Source organism: Eubalaena glacialis, chromosome 4 (assembly GCF_028564815.1).
Source record: "Eubalaena glacialis isolate mEubGla1 chromosome 4, mEubGla1.1.hap2.+ XY, whole genome shotgun sequence".
Classification (NCBI taxonomy): domain Eukaryota; kingdom Metazoa; phylum Chordata; class Mammalia; order Artiodactyla; family Balaenidae; genus Eubalaena; species Eubalaena glacialis.
The window spans coordinates 41,271,208-41,288,293 of NC_083719.1; the positions used below are offsets into that span (position 1 = coordinate 41,271,208).

Here is a 17,086-nt window from a genome sequence, read left to right on the forward strand (position 1 = left end):
TATTCCATTGTATATATGTGCCACATCTTCTTTATCCAGGCATCTGTCGATGGACACTTAGGTTGCTTCCATATCCTGGCTATTGTAAATAGTGCTGCAGTGAAAACTGTGGTACATGACTCTTTTTGAATTATGGTTTTCTCAGGGTATATGCCCAGTAGTGGGACTGCTGGGTCATATGGTAGTTCTATTTTTAGTTTTTTAAGGAACTTCCATACTGTTCTCCATAGTGGCTGTATCAATTTACATTCCTCCAACAGTGCAAGAGGGTTCCCTTTTCTCCACACCCTCTCCAGCATTTATTGTTTGTAAATTTTTTCATGGCCATTCTGACTGGTGTGGGGTGATACCTCATTGTAGTTTTGATTTGCATTTCTCTAATGATTAGTGATGTTGAGCATCTTTTCATGTGTTTGTTGCAAGCTGTATATCTGTGGGAAAATGTCTATTTAGGTCTTCTGCCCATTTTTGGATTGGGTTGTTTGTTTTGTTGATACTGAGCTGCATGAGCTGCTTGTATATTTTGGAGATCAATCCTTTGTCAGGTGCTTCATTTGAAATGTTTTCTCCCAATCTGAGGGTGGTCCTTTCATCTTCTTTATGGTTTCCTTTGCTGTGCAAAAGCTTTTAAGTTTCATTAGGTCCCAGTTGTTTATTTTTGTTTTTATTTCCATTTCTCTAGAAGGTGGGTGAAAAAGGATCTTGCTGTGATTTATGTCATGGAGTGTTCTGCCTGTTTTTTCCTCTAAGAGTTTTAGAGTGTCTGGCCTTACATTTAGGTCTTTAATCCATTTTGAGTTTATTTTTGTGTATGGTGATAGAAGTGTTCTAATTTCATTCTTTTACATGTAGCTGTCCAGTTTTCCCAGCACCACTTATTGAAGAGGCTGTCTTTTCTCCATTGTATATTCTTGACTCCTTGATCAAAGATAAGGTGACCATATGTGCGTGGGTTTGTCTCTGGGCTTTCTATCCTGTTCCATTGATCTGTATTTCTGTTTTTGTGCCAGTACCATACTGTCTTGATTACTGTAGCTTTGTAGTTTAGTCTGAAGTCCGGGAGCCTGATTCTTCCAGCTCCATTTTTCTTTCCCAAGATTGCTTTGGCTATTCGGGGTCTTTTGTGTTTCCATACAAATTGTGAAATTTTTAGTTCTAGTTCTGTGAAAAATGCCATTGGTAGTTTGATAGGGATTGCATTGAATCTGTAGATTGCTTTAGGTAGTATAGTCATTTTCACAATATTGATTCTTCCAATCCAAGAATATAGTATACCTCTCCATCTGTTTGTATCACCTTTAATTGCTTTCATCAGTACTGTATAGTTTTCTGCATACAGGTCTTTTGTCTCCTTAGGTAGGTTTATTCCTAGGTATTTTATTCTTTTTGTTGTAATGGTAAATGGCAGTGTTTCCTTAATTTCTCTTTCAGATTTTTCATCATTAGTGTATAGGAATGCAAGAGATTTCTGTGCATTAATTTTGTATCCTGCTACTTTACCACATTCACTGATTAGCTCTAGTAGTTTTCTGGTAGCACCTTTAGGATTCTTTATGTATAGTATCATGTCATCTGCAAACAGTGACAGTTTTACTTCTTCTTTTCTGACTTGGATTCTTTTTCTTCTCTGACTGCTGTGGCTAAAACTTCCAAAACTATGTTGAATAATAGCGGTGAGAGTGGGCAACCTTGTCTTTTTCCTGATCTTAGTGGAAATGGTTTCAGTTTTTCACCATTGAGAATGATGTTGGCTGTAGGTTTATCATATATGGCCTTTATTATGTCAAGGTAGGTTCCCTGTATGCCTACTTTCTAGAGAGTTTTTTATCATAAATGGGTGTTGTATTTTGTCAAAAGCTTTTTCTCCATCTGTTGAGATGATCATATGGTTTTTATACTCAATTTGTTAATATGGTATAGCACATTGATTTGCATGTATTGAAGAATCCTTGCATTGCTGGGATACACCCCACTTGATCATGGTGTATGATCCTTTTAATGTGCTGTTGGATTCTGTCTGCTAGTATTTTGTTGAGGATTTTTGCATCTATGTTCATCAGTGATATTGGCCTGTAGTTTTCTCTCTTTGTGACATCTTTGTCTGGTTTTGGTATCAGGGTGATGGTGGCCTCATAGAATGAGTTTGGAAGTGTTCCTCCCTCTGCTATATTTTGGAAGAGTTTGAGAAGGATAGGTGTTAGCTCTTCTCTAAATGTTTGATAGAATTCACCTGTGAAGCCATCTGGTCCTGGGCTTTTGTTTGTTGGAAGATTTCTTTTTTTTAATATTGCTTTTTTTTTTTTTTTTAATTTTTGGCTGTGTTGGGTCTTTGTTTCTGTGCGAGGGCTTTCTCTAGTTGCGGCAAGCGGGGGCCACTCTTCATCGTGGTGCGCTGGCCTGTCACTGTCGCGGCCTCTCTTGTTGCGGAGCACAGGCTCCAGACGTGCAGGCTCAGTAGTTGTGGCTCACGGGCCTAGTTGCTCTGCAGCATGTGGGATCTTCCCAGACCAGGGCTCGAACCCGTGTCCCCTGCATTGGCAGGCAGATTCTCAACCACTGCACCATCTGGGAAGCCCTGTTGGAAGATTTTTAATCACAGTTTCAATTTCAGTGCTTGTGATTGGTCTGTTTATATTTTCTATTTCTTCCTGAATCAGTCTCGGAAGGTTGTGCTTTTCTAAGAATTTGTCCATTTCTTCCAGATTGTCCATTTTCTTGGCATATAGTTGCTTATTGTAATCTCTAATGATCCTTTGTATTTCTGCAGTGTCAGTTGTTACTTCTTTTTCATTTCTAATTCTGTTGATTTGAGTCTTCTTCCTTTTTTCCTTGATGAGTCTGGCTAATGGTTTATCAATTTTGTTTATCTTCTCAAAGGACCAGCTTTTAGTTTTACTGATCTTTGCTATTGTTTCCTTCATTTCTTTTTCATTTATTTCTGATCTGATCTTTATGATTTCTTTCCTTCTGCTAACTTTGGGGTTTTTTTGTTCTTCTTTCTCTAATTGCTTTAGGTGTAAGGTTAGGTTGTTTATTTGAGATGTTTCTTGTTTCTTGAGGTAGGATTGTATTGCTATTAACTTCCCTCTTAGAACTGCTTTTGCTGCATCCCATAGGTTTTGGGTTATCGTGTTTTCATTGTCATTTGTTTCTAGGTATTTTTTTGATTTCCTCTTTGATTTCTTCAGTGATCTCTTGGTTATTTAGTAGTGTGTTGTTTAGCCTCCATGTGTTTGTATTTTTTACAGTTTTTTTCCTGTAATTGATATCAAGTCTCATAGTGTTGTAGTCAGAAAAGATACTTGATTTCAAGTTTCTTAAATTTACCAAGGCTTGATTTGTGACCCAAGCTATGATCTATCCTGGAGAATGTTCCATGAGCACTTGAGAAGAAAGTGTATTCTGTTGTTTTGGGATGGAATGTCCTATTAATATCAGTTAAGTCCATCTTGTTTAATGTGTCATTTAAAGCTTGTGTTTCCTTATTTATTTTCATTTTGGATTATCTGTCCATTGGTGAAAGCGGGGTGTTAAAGTCCCCTACTATTGTGTTACTGTCTATTTCCCCTTTTATGACTGTTAGCATTTGCCTTATGTATTGAGGTGCTCCTATGTTGGGTGCATAAATATTTACATTTGTTATATCTTCTTTTGGGATTGATCCCTTGATCATTATGTAGTGTCCTTCTTAGCCTCTTGTAATAGTCTTTATTTTAAAGTCTATTTTGTCTGATATGAGAATTGCTACTCCAGCTTTCTTTTGATTTCCATTTGCATGGAATATCTTTTTCCATCCCCTCACTTTCAGTCTGTATGTTTTCCTAGGTCTGAAGTGGGTCTCTTGTAGACAGCATATATACGGGTCTTGTGTTTGTATCCATTCAGCCAGTCTGTGTCTTTTGGTTGGAGCATTTAACCATTTACATTTAAGGTACTTATCCATATGTATGTTCCTATTACCATTTTCTTAAATGTTTTGGGTTTTTTATTGTAGGTCTTTTCTTTCTCTTGTGTTTCCTGCCTAGAGAAGTTCCTTTAGCATTTGTTGTAAAGCTGGTTTGGTGGTGCTGAATTCTCTTAACTTTTGCTTATCTGTAAAGGTTTTAATTTCTCCATCGAATCTGAATGAGACCTTTTCTGGGTAGAGTAATCTTGGTCGTAGGTTTTTCCCTTTCATCACTTTAAATACGTCCTGCCACTCCCTTCTGGCTTGCAGAGTCTCTGCTGAAAAATCAGTTGTTAACCTTATGGGGATTCCCTGTATGTCATTTGTTGTTCTTCCCTTGCTGTTTTTAATATTTTTTCTTTGTATTTAATTTTTGATAGTTTGATTAATATGTGTCTTGGAGTGTTTCTCCTTGGATTTATCCTGTATGGGACTCTCTGCGCTTCCTGGACTTGATTGGCTATTTCCTTTCCCATATTAGGGAAGTTTTCAACTGTAATCTCTTCAAATATTTTCTCAGTCCCTTTCTTTTTCTCTTCTTCTTCTGGGAACCCTATAATTCAAATGTTGGTGCATTTACTGCTGTCCCAGAGGTCTCTGAGATTGTGTTCAATTCTTTTCATTCTTTTTTCTTTATTCTGCTCCCTGGCAGTTATTTCCACCATTTTATCTTCCTGCTCACTTATTCATTCTTCTGCCTGCCTCAGTTATTCTGTTATTGATTCCTTCTAGAGTATTCTTAATTTCAGTAATTGTGTTGTTCATCACTGTTTGTTTGCTCTTTAGTTCTTCTAGGCCCTTGTTAAATGTTTCTTGTATTTTCTCCATTCTGTTTCTGAGATTTTGGATCATCTTTACTGTCATTACTCTGAATTCTTTTTCAAGTAGGTTGCCTATTTCTTCTTCATTTATTTGGTCTTGGAGGTTTTTACCTTGCTCATTTGTCTGTAACATATTTTTTTGTCGTTTCGTTTTTTTTGTTTGTTTTGATTGGTGGTGCTGTATTCTTCTCTTACTGGTTGTTTGGCCTGAGACATCCAGCACTGGAGTTTGCAGGTAGTTAGTTAGATAGAGCTGGTTCTTAGTGCTGAGATGAGGACCTCCAGGAGGCCTCACTCCGACTGATATTCCCTGGGGTCTGAGGTTCTCTGTTAGTCCAGTGGTTTTGACTCGGAGCTCCCACCAAAGGAGCTCAAGCCTGACCTCCGGCCTGGGAACCAAGATCCCGCAAGCTTTATGGCACAATAAAAAAAAAAGAAAGGAAGGAAGGAGGGAGGGAGGGAAGGAAACAAGGAGAAGTACAATGTCAAAGAATAAAAAAGAAAATAAAATTAGAAAGATAAAAAATATATTAGGAAAAATAAAACTATAATTGAAACAACTGCAACAAGGTAAAATAAAACCACAGCAGAAAAAAAACAACAAAAAAGGGGGGGCATGGGGAACAAGCCAAAAGGAGAGATCATTAACAAAGTATAAAGAATAAAATAAAATTAGAAAAATAAAAGATTAGGAAAAATAAAGATATGAAAGAATGAACAACAATGAATCAACAACGTAAAACAGACCTCCAATCTAAAAGAGGAATAAAGAAAAGAAAAAATCCTTGGCTATGAGGGCGGAGCTTAGGCAGGGGGTGGAACTTAGGCAGGGGCAGGGTTTAGGGTGGGGCAGGTCCTAGGCTCAGTACCCACATAGCTGGGAAAGGCCCTGGGGGTGTGGCCTAGGTGGGGCGATGTTTAAGCATGGGGCAGGGCCTCTGCTTAGGACCTGCTGGGAAGGGGAGAGGCAGCAAGTGGAAAGGAAGGGCCTCTTGAGTGTGACGTTCCGGGGTTTGGAGGAAAGGCCCTGGGTGAGGGTGTGTGGGTGGGGTTTAGGCCCAGCGCATTGGAGGGGTTCTCCGAGTGTAGAGGTAGGGCCCTGGGTGGGGGTGTAGGGGTGGGCTTGGGCTCTGTGCAGCAGGAGGGAGGCTCTGAGGGCAGAGGATTAGGCCCAGGAGCCCAACAGGCTTCCTGGTGCCTAAGTGGCCAGGGAAAGCCCTGGCTGTGTTCCCTTCCATTCCTTCACACTCCTCCCCCACCATCTCCCCCAGGGTCTCCCCTGTCACCACTGGACCTCTAATTGTGGGTGGGTCCCACTGGGTGTAGGAACTCCTCTCCCCCAGCCACCCCTCAGGGGTGCCGGTCCCATCGGTCCGGCCTTTACTTTTGCACCCCCTTCCCTCCCTCCCATTCCCTCAGGACCCAGGCAGCTGGAGGGGGCCTAGGTGGGCAGAGAATTTGGCCCAGGATCTCAACAGGTTCCTGGGGATCCAGGTGGGCAGGGGAAACCTGGCCACGCTCCCTTTTGATCCTCTGCCCTCCTAATGGTTCACCAATTTCCCCCTTCAGGCATGGGATCCCTTCCCCTCCCCCAGCCACCCCTCAGGGGTGCCAGTCCCATCCCCCCTCCACTTCTCCTCCCCCTTCACTCCCCACGTCGTACCTGGTCGCTGGGGGTTCCTCCCGTCCCCTTAGGTGACCCTGGTTCCCCACCGGTGCCTGGTAGGTGCCCTAGTTGTGAGGAGACGCAAATTCCGCGTCCTCCTAGTAAGCCATCTTCCGTGTGCATTCCTTATAGTCCAACTTATCCAAGTGGCAAAAATGAACGTGTCCATTAACAAACCAAAGATACAGCCTCCCTGTAGTGTATAAAAGAAGCAAAAGTACATAAATTTAAGTTTTTGCTTAGTAATCAACTGTTCAGTATTTTATTGTAGAAATTATCTAGGTATCTAATAAATATTCATTAATATCATTTAAGGTTTTAGGTTACCTAAAGATCCTGGAAATTAATTTTAAAGGTGACATATTGCAAAATGTAATTAGTGTTGAAATAAAATTGTTAGAATAACTAATCATTGTAGATAAACACAAATTTACATTTTGCAGGATTGTAAAACATTGAACAGAAGTAATGGTAGCTTATTTGATCAGAAAACTTGTATAAGTTTAGAAAGAACGTATTCAGGTAGAATAAAAATCTATGCTTGTGTTATATTTAACACTGATATATTAGAGAAAACATAGCTGTTTTTATTAAACAAAAATTAAATTTGCCATTTGCCAAAATTTACCTATATTACCTGAATTTGAATTCTTAAATGTTTGTTAGGTCCTATAAGAATACTTTTTAAACCTAGCACATTCATGGTATTAGAGGGCTTCCCTTGTGGCGCAGTGGTTGAGAATCTGCCTGCCAATGCAGGGGACACGGGTTCGAGCCTTGGTCTGGGAAGATCCCACATGCCGCGGAGCAACTAAGCCCGTGAGCCACAACTACTGAGCCTGCGCGTCTGGAGCCTGTGCTCCGCAACAAGAGAGGCCGCGATAGTGAGAGGCCCGCGCACCGCGATGAAGAGTGGACCCCGCTTGCCACAACTAGAGAAAGCCCTCGCACAGAAATGAAGACCCAACACACCCAAAAATAAATAAATTAATTAATTTAAAAAAAAGGTATTAGAAATTCAGTTTCCTCATTTTAGGAATATTCCACTTATACAAGCACGTATTTTCTCTATACCCAGTCAGAACAGAGCCCCTTAAAGATATTTTATAATCTAATTCATTAATTCCATCTGGAGGTAGAAAAACATTAGCCACACACATAATGAGAAGTAAAGGCATTTCTGAATTAATAGGTTATGTAGACAGACACATAGTCACACAAAGAACTTATAATTTCAATTCTGAAATTTCAGCCATGGGTTAATAGTACACATAGAATTTTAATATTCACTGGTCCACACTAAAGAGCTGTTCTCTACTCAGTGATTACAACTTCTTCATTTATTTGACCTCAAATAGAAAGGACTAACAAACCAGATTTTCTGTCTTTTCTCATCTGAGAATGGATTTCTAAAGCTATTAATCCATTTTATTTTTTTTTAATTAATTAAAAAATTTTTTTATTATTATTATTTTTTATTTATTTTTGGCTGCGTTGGGTCTTTGTTGCTGTGTGCGGGCTTTCTCTAGTTGCGGTGAGCGGGGGCTACTCTTCATTGTGGTGCGTGGGCTTCTCATTGTGGTGGCTTCTCTTGTTGCAGAGCGTGGGCTCTAGGCACGTGGGCTTCAGTAGTTGCAGCACAAGGGCTCAGTAGTTGCGGTGCACGGGCTTAGTTGCTCCATGGCATGTGGGATCTTCCCAGACCAGGGATCAAACCCGTGTCCCCTACATTGGCAGGCAGATTCTTAACCACTGAGCCACCAGGGAAGTCCCCACTAATCCATTTTAAAGGAATCATTAAATGATCAGACCTTAAAATCAGTTCCCCAAATTAGTAGAGAACAACATTGAAACTTGAAAAATGAGAATCAGCAAAGTTCTCTCTCTTACTTTCAGAAGCCAAGAAAAGATATGCCTGAGCTTAAAATAAGGTACACAACTTCTGGTGAAGAAGTTTACTTGGTTTTGGTTGGTGAACCTATTGCGCATCTCAGTAGGACCTCCAAAATTGTTAAAAGAATATCCTGAAAAAGATGAGATTATGATTTAATATAGATATAAGTGAACATGTGTTGAAGAATTTATTTTACTCACGAAATAAGGGAGCCAGGCAGGCATTATAACCAGTTCAAAGGAAAAGTCAGTACAACACAAATTTATGTAGAGTGAAAGAATGAGATGAATTGCAAATAGAGACAAAACTGGTTTTTCCAAGGCCTAGGGAGTCACCAGGCAGGACAGAATTTATATATCCATCAAGTACAGTTGATTCTCATTATTCATGGTAGTTATGTTTTATAAAATCACCACAAACACTAAATTAGTGAATACTGAAATATTGCTCCTAGGGAAAATGATTCCTGTGAGACTCTGATCACAAAATTTTGTCAGCCAGTTAATACACCATCTTGTTTTTATGTGTGTTTCTGTTTAAAAGTACCTTGTTTAATGTATTTTGTTGATTCATGAACATTGAACTCATGGCCAACAGCATTATACCTTACACCTGAATGACGCTTATCTAACACAAGTTGGCACATCACAGCCTTCTTGCACTTAGAAACACTAAACAGCACTAAACCACTACCCTTGGGGTCATTTTAAACAGTGAAATTACCAACAAGAAGCACAAAAATGCAAAAAACGTGGCTGTGAATAGACTACAAAAAGGATACTTGTTTACAGTGTGAGAGCCGAAACAAGAAGGCAGAGCATTACCTTGTTTGATCTCAGCTGGAGCATGTGTGTTGGGTGACTCAAAATTTTCATTGCTCTGTGCATGTCATGAATGACCATGGAAGCATCCCAAGTATTCATTTTGGGTTTACAAATGAATTTTAGTGAGTAGGCGAATTTGAAAATACAGAATCTGCGAATAATGAAGATTATTTGTACATACAACGTTTGGAATTGCAAAGTAACTCAAAGAAGATAAACAGAGCTATGATCTGTTGTTCTATAAACACTGCATAGTCTCTACTGAAGCACCAAATTTTTTTTCTACAGAATTCTTTCTTCCCAATCCCCAGTCCCAGTACTGACTGTCTTGTGGCTAGGGAAATGTTCAGTTTGGCTGCTAAGGAGAAAGACAGAAAGACAGACAGACGTGAATTTCTTAGATTCCCTGTTGGAAGTCTGAAATAATTTTTCTCATAGAGATAGTGTTATACATGTTCGCTTAGTGAGGTTCTAGTATATTTTGGGTTATACAGGATTCTGGAAATCTACAGGATTCTGGAGATCCCTACACACAGACCACACCCAGATCAATTATGTCAAAATCTGAGTGATTTTTGAACATCTACCTTTGTTGTATAGTTTCGTTCTCTAGAAAAATGTGTTGTAAATTTCTAATGACTGATTTTCAAATGTACTTTTGGAACACAAACGAGTTTGTTTTGTGGCAAATTCTGAATAATGTGGCTCCAAAATAATAATACTGTATAGCAACTATATTATTTGAACAGATAAAATATAAGGGGGCATTAACTATCATATCAAAGGTTTTTTTTTTTTTTTTTTGGTCTTGCAGCTGTTGCAGGTGTAGGGTGTTGCTAATCCATCTTATATAATTTTCATGGAAAGAATTGCTTTGCCAGTGTATCCAAAATACATTTCTCCTCTATAATATTTTCTAAAAGAAGATCTAAGATATTTTTAAATTATTCTGAACCTCTTCCTCTCCCCCAAAATATTAGATACGTGAGAATTTCAAATAGAGTTACTTTTTTTTTTTTGGCCACATCACGCGGCATGCAGGATCTTATTTATTTCCCCGACCAGGGATCAAACCGGCGCTTACCTGCAGTGGAAGCGCAGAGGCTTAACCACTGGACCACCAGGGAAGTCCCGAGGTACTTTTAAAATGAGTGCCTGTAAAGCTACTTTTCTTCCTCCTCCCCTTCCTTCCTTAAATTATATTTTAAGTTTATGCTTTGCTTTTACCTAGGCGCATAGTATGGGTCCATGGCCTGGTGGGGAATCTTGAAACTTTCTAAGTATCAGCATACCTCTCAAAGTCTTTGCTATTCTGATCCCATGCCTCTGTTAGCAGTGACTGCCAGGTATGTCAGTTTGTGCCAAATTATGTGATCGTTCTTACTTTGTACACAAATGGACAGTAGGAAAAATCATTAAACCCTTCACTTCCAAATATTATCAGAGTTTGCGAGTAGGTTATTGGAGGAGAAAGACCTTTAACAGGACTTGAACCAAGGTTACTAGAGGTAACATTTCACAAGCAGTAAAAACACTGATGAATGTTTCTCTGTATTTCTGCATTACTGAACCATAAATAAAATGGTTCTGTAAATTTAAATGAATGGGATTTTCTTTTGTCTCATACATGGAATTCATAAATTATTGGGGTCTCGTTTTGTTCAGAGGCTTTTCTGTTTTTTGTTTTTTGGTAGTATTTTAAAAGGTTACACCAAACATTCATATCATAGGAAGTAGAATATCCCAGCCACAATCTGGAGGTCAACAAAATAAATGGGCATATTTCTGAAAAAGAAATTGAGCATGGGATATCACAGATCACATTTTAAGTTTATTGGAGCATTTGCCAGAGGTATTTCTCTGATACTAGGACTTAAAGTTCAAAATATCTTTGTGAAAGCATTCCAGTGTGTGAAACAGCAAAGGGAGTCAGCTTCTCATCATTTGGGTGCCGTTGGTTGGATTTGTGGTTAATCCATGCCATATGGCTGCTCTCCTCAGTGGGAAGTGACGGCAGCCCTAGGAGCTTTACCCCATCCCTGGGCAGCTGCCTTAGACTCAGTTGCTTTGATCTTCTTCTGTTGCACAGCTGGGAGGAGCAAGGGCTGGTTTTCAGAACAACCAGAACAACAGAACAACAACACATGAAACCATTGTCATAGACTACACCTTGATTTTATACAAGCATTCTTCAGAGAGTGCAAGCGTTCTCACTTTCATAATCTCATTCAAAAACTCAAGTTTGAGTTATTTCTTTAAAAAAAAAATTTTCAGGTTGAAAAAGAAATTCCTGTGGAAATTTAAACATTTCACAAATAAGATTCCATTCTTAAAGGTCTATGTTTTATTTCCCGCAGGTTATATTATCTTCTATCCTTCTAAGAACAAGTTTCAAATAGGAAGTAGAAAAGATGAGTACAATTCATGTAACATACTCGTTAAGTACAAATGTTCAATGTCCTTTCAAGTGCTTTTACCCTTGTAGGTATCTTGTCTTTTTAGTTAAAGCTACAGCTTGTCCCAGTAGCCTTTATATTGCTACAATATTACAAAAAATAATTTGGGAAAGATTGTGGTATGAAGTGTTTAGTGGGACCAGTAAATTTGTTCATCCAGGCACTGTAAGGTAAACACTTTGTAGAGGGATGCTTGGAAATGTGGTCAGGTTCTTAACAGGGTTCCAGAAAAGGGCAAATTTTCATTGTAACGTCAGTCCTACATAGTAGAAAACTGCTGAAAAATCCAAAGGGAGATTTACATAGACTCTGACTTGAGTTTCAGTCTCTATTGTGAATTGTCATTAGACTTCCTCATACCCTTCTTTGCTTTTACTTAATCAGAGAAACACAGTCGCTTGTGTCGCTTTGGGAACAGAGTTTTCCGCAGAAAAATCACTGGTGGCCGTGATAAAGTAGAAAGTAATAGCATAGAGACGGATGCCGTTAGCAAACGCAGGTTTCTTCCATGGGTGTTTCTGTTTGTTTCACAGGGTGCTTTGCCCATCCACATTCCAATCCCTATAATGATACTTCTATTTATTGTTGTTATCACTATCAACAGCAACTATAATCTGGCTCACAATTCCCAAGAGTCAGCTCACTCCTTAGTTACCAGGAGAAAACCCAAACCAGTTGTTCTTTTATGTGTACAAAACCCCAGTCTTCTCACATTGCAGTGACCCTGACAGCGTTTTCAGACTCCATGGACAGAACAGATAATAGAGCTATGTCTGCATTCTGATGCAGTAAAAAAAAATTCTTTTTCTCCCTCGTGGTTGAAGGATTAACTGTGTAAATGAGAGTGATTATCAAGTATGTGTGTGTGTGTGTATAATACCAATTCCTAAATATTTCTAAGTGCTTTCTCATTTCTTCTTCAGTTCCTCTTAGTGTCTTTATTGGGCTGGAGAGTGTGTGTAGGGAGGCAGAGGGGGAGGGAACGTAAGTCCTCTCACCCATCATTTGGCAAGAAAAGATCACAGAGTCTTGGGTAACTTACCAGTAATCATTACAATAACCAGACATAGAATCCACACTAGAAATGATTTCCTTTCTTCACAACTATGGGGGGACATATGGAGGACGTAGCCTTACTTTCCAGGGATTCTTAAAACGGTCTTTTCAACTCATTTACAAAAATAAACAGAAAAAAAAGTTAGGAAATCACACAGATTGAAAGGAGATGGGTGAAATAGATAAAAATTGCAGTTACAGGGAAATGCCATTTTATTATGAGGTGGTTAGGTACATAGACTTAACCTGAATTAAAATCCAGGCTTTGCCACTTATTAGCCATGTGGCTTTAGGCTGCTTGTCTCTATTCTCTATTTTTCCTCATAATTAGATATAAAATCAGGGTATTTATAATGCCTACCTCATAAGCCAGGCAACCTATGAACTCAATTTTAAAACTCAGTGCAGGACCTAGAACACAGAATACCAGGCGCATTCCTGAATGGAGGTCTTTGTACTTGTGTTCCTTTTGCCTTCAAGCTCTCTTTCCAGACATCCACATGACTAAACTCTCTGATGTCCTTTATGTCTTTGCTCAAATGTGATCTTCTCAGGGACGGAAGGTGCCCCTATCTGCCCTCTCTAAAATGTTTTCTCTTTAGTACTCATTAGTATATAATATATATTTTTAATTGTACGTTTTACTATATTAGCACGTAATATACTATGCATTTACTTATTAACTTCTCCTCCCCTACTGACTTGAAGAAGTTTGGGAATTTTTTGTTTACTGCTTTACCTTTGGTGTCTAAACAGTTCCTGACACAGAGAAGGCAATTGATAATATTTGTTAAATGTATAACAAATGCTCAGTAAATATTATTGTTATACCTGCTTTACTGAATTGAGTATTTTATAATTATCAGCACCACTTGCTGATTAATGTAGGAAATGCTTGAGAAGTTTATAATGTTAAAATTATGCTTACTTCACAGTATTAATTTGCTTACCAAAACCCCTTTCTATAGTTAATAACTAGGCCAAATTATGCCTAACTAGATTCAAAGCATCATAAATTCAAAATTAATGGGTTCCAATATGACAAATTTTATTCACATTAATACTTCATATAGAAGATAAGTTGCTAGGAAGTTGCAAATCAAACTTGAGGGAGAAATAATAGCTTAACGTTTATCAAGTGCTTACTATAAACCACAAGAAACAATAGAGTATAGTCAAGGCACAGGCTCCAGAATCAGACTGTATTCAAATCCTGCTTCTGCCCTTTCCTAGCTGAGTGACCTTGTGCTAGTTACCTAACCATTCTGTGCCTCAGTTTCCTCAGTTATATAAAAGAACTAATATTAATTCATATAAAGGTTTTAGAAAAATACCTTTCTCATAGAACTTAATAAATGCCAGGACTTTACATGAATTAGCTTGCTTAATCCTCATGACAACCTATAAAGTAGGTACTATTCTTATGCTCTTTAGGAAATTTTTTGAAATTCAAATAACCACTTGTTAATATGCCAGTATTTTGGGTTCTGTGAAAGTAAGATGTATTTTAAACCATTTGTTTCATTTGCATTCCTCCTCCATTTCCTTATAGCAAATGGGCTTTCTTTGAAGATAGTGTTCTAGCAGTGGAGTTATTAATTATTTCCCCTTTTTGGGCACTGAAATAGGCATACTAGCAGTATACTTTGATGATTTGAGTTTCATAGGCTTCACTCTTATGGCAAAATAGAATTCTAAAAGGCTTGTTGAAACGTAAGCTTTGTGGTAGCAAATACTATACTCACCTAGAGGCACTAGAATTCATAACAACTCACAAGATCAAGAAGCTTACTTAATTAGACTACAGTATTCAGTTTGGACATTTTATATATGACTGCATGATTCAGCCATGAATCAAATGTTTCAAGATGAGTTATTTGAAGAAAGTTCCAGAAGAGAAGAATGACAAATTACAGAGATGGAAAATGGATCTAATGAGGAAAAGTGAGTTATACAGACAGGTTGCTTGGACTAGGGAATAAAAGTATGACTGACTTAATTATTCTTCCAAGGAGGAGTGCGTTCATTCGGTGTGTCTCCACGTCTTAGAAGAGCTGGAGAGCTGTACTTAAAGCAGAAGGTGCCGACAGAGATAAGTCCAGCTTTCAAAACTGTAAAACAGGGGACTTCCCTGGTGGCACAGTGGTTAAGAATCCGCCTGCCAATGCAGGGGACATGGGTTCGAGCCCTGGTCCGGGAAGATGCCACATGCCACGGAGCAACTAAGCCTGTGCACCACAACTACTGAGCCCACGTGCCACAACTACTGAAGCCCGCGTGCCTAGAGCCTGTACTCCACAACAAGAGAAGCCACCGCAATGAGAAGCCCGTGCGCCTCAATGAAGAATAGCCCCCGCTCGCTGCAACTAGAGAAAGCCCGTGCACAGCAACGAAGACCCAAGGCAGCCAAAAATAAATAAATAAAATTAAAAAAAAAAAAAAGAAAGAAAACTGTAAAACACTGAGAAGGGCTTTGGAGAGAAGGTATAAACTCTCAGAAGGGAACAGACAGCTTAGACCAGTGGCACTCAAATTTCTATGCATAATTAAGTACAGATTCCCAGGTCCCCACAAGAGATTCTGATCCAATGGATCTCTGGTCAGGCCTAAGAATTTGCACTGTTATCAGATACTTCAGTGGGATTCTAACGTAGACAGCCCTTGAAACAATTGTTGAAAAACTTTTTGAGTTTAATCAGCCTGTCAAACTCCAGGGAACTCAACCAAGTAATGTCTTATGGTCTCCTCTAACTCTGATTTATATAGATAGTTCTGTACATGTTTCTCTGTATCACTTCAAGTGAGCTCCAAACTGTTGTAAAGGCACCAGCTCTTAGAAAGCAGTGGGATGGGTTATATTGTTCAGTGTTGCTCATTACAGCTAAAGAAATCACATATTAAACCACAAAGAGGAATGGAAATTTTTACATAATACATAACTAATGGATATTTGAACAAGTAATATTCAGCAAGGAGAAATTAAATCATGGCTTACACCTTTAAGATATGGTAAATCATCTTCAGGCAATACTTTAGACCCTCTCGTCACACAGGATTACAAGGGAACGCATTACTAAGTATTTATATTTCAAATGTGTTGACACATACTCCTGATAAATGAACATTAAATTTATGAAAGTTAGCCTCTGCTCGCTGTGTTCTTCAGGTATCCTCTTTAATTCTGTTCTTGTGTGTTTATTTTTGTTTTTGTTTTCTAGGATGGAGCTATGATGTTGAAGAGAGAAGGGTTCCGAAACCAAAGTCCAAGTCTTACGGCGCAAACTTTTCTTGGAACAAAAGAACAAGAGTATCCACAAAATAGGTTGGCACGGATTATATCTCTGCTTGACTGTGAATAAAGTCAGCTGTTCAGTATTTATAGTCCATGTATATTACACCTAACTCTGCTAATAAATTTGACCTTTAAACTACAGATACATTTTGTGGTGTCATTTTAAATGTTTTTTGATGTCTCAAATTAAACTTGTTGTAATTTCCTTTATAGAGAGACGTTTTCAGGTGATCACACCTCTAGGAAATTTCGGCACTTAAAAATCTATTAAAAGGAATACTTGAAATCTGCAGTATTGAAGTTTTATACTTGCTTTTTATGACCATTCTCAAGTTAATAGTGTTTATAAACTACCAGCCATCATTATCAAAATGCTGTCTTAGAAATTTTCCTTTTGTCATAGGTAAAGAAATTCATGATTACACTGCAATCTGATAAACCTAAACCCAAATCTCCTTATTATTGAAATTCTCTTCTTTAATTAGAAATATTCTCTAAGTTTCTTTGAGCCTGAATGAACTGTGTTCCATACTAAATGCTGCCCACAAATCAACACTTCATGATTGTGAGGTTCAGGTAAAGATTTTATATTCTTGTGAATTAAAAGACTCAGAAAATAAAAACCAGTTCTTTGTTTGTTAGAGATGATTAGTATTCACTGTTTTTAGAAAATATAGATATATGCTTTTGTTATGTGCCAATCATTTAGGTCATACAGTATGAGTTACCAAGCACACACTCTTGTCGGGTACCTCAATAAACACTGTATACTAATCTTCATAATAATTCACTATTTTCCCCATTTTGCAAAGACATAAATCAAGGCTTAAAGTGACTAAATAACATGCTCAAAAATCACACAAGTGAAAGCTGGCACTTGAACACAAGTCTGTCTGTCTTCAAAGCCCATACTGTTAATTACTTTAGTTACAGAGAAATAGGATTGATTAATGGCAGATGATTTCTTTGGATTGCTAATACATTCTTCGGTGTTTCAAAAATTATATACTAAATATACAGTCTCTCACAATCACATTTCATAAAAACACTAATAGCACATTGACCTAGCCCAACAAAGAAAACACGTCAGAGTAAAAATCTGTATGATATTGTTTTTGGAGAGCATATTAG

At 38.3% G+C, this 17,086-nt stretch overlaps 1 protein-coding gene across 1 annotated transcript in view; it reads left to right on the forward strand.

Annotated features, from left to right (window-relative positions):
- The window catches only part of NDUFS4 (NADH:ubiquinone oxidoreductase subunit S4), a 114,583-nt gene extending 98,487 nt beyond the window's left edge, over positions 1-16,096 (forward strand). Inside the window, exon 5 of the mRNA XM_061187780.1 lies at positions 15,882-16,096. Within this exon, the coding sequence (XP_061043763.1) occupies positions 15,882-15,985 (104 nt within the window). The 3' untranslated portion in view covers positions 15,986-16,096. The remainder of the gene's footprint in view (positions 1-15,881) is intronic.
- The last annotated feature ends 990 nt before the right edge of the window (positions 16,097-17,086 follow it).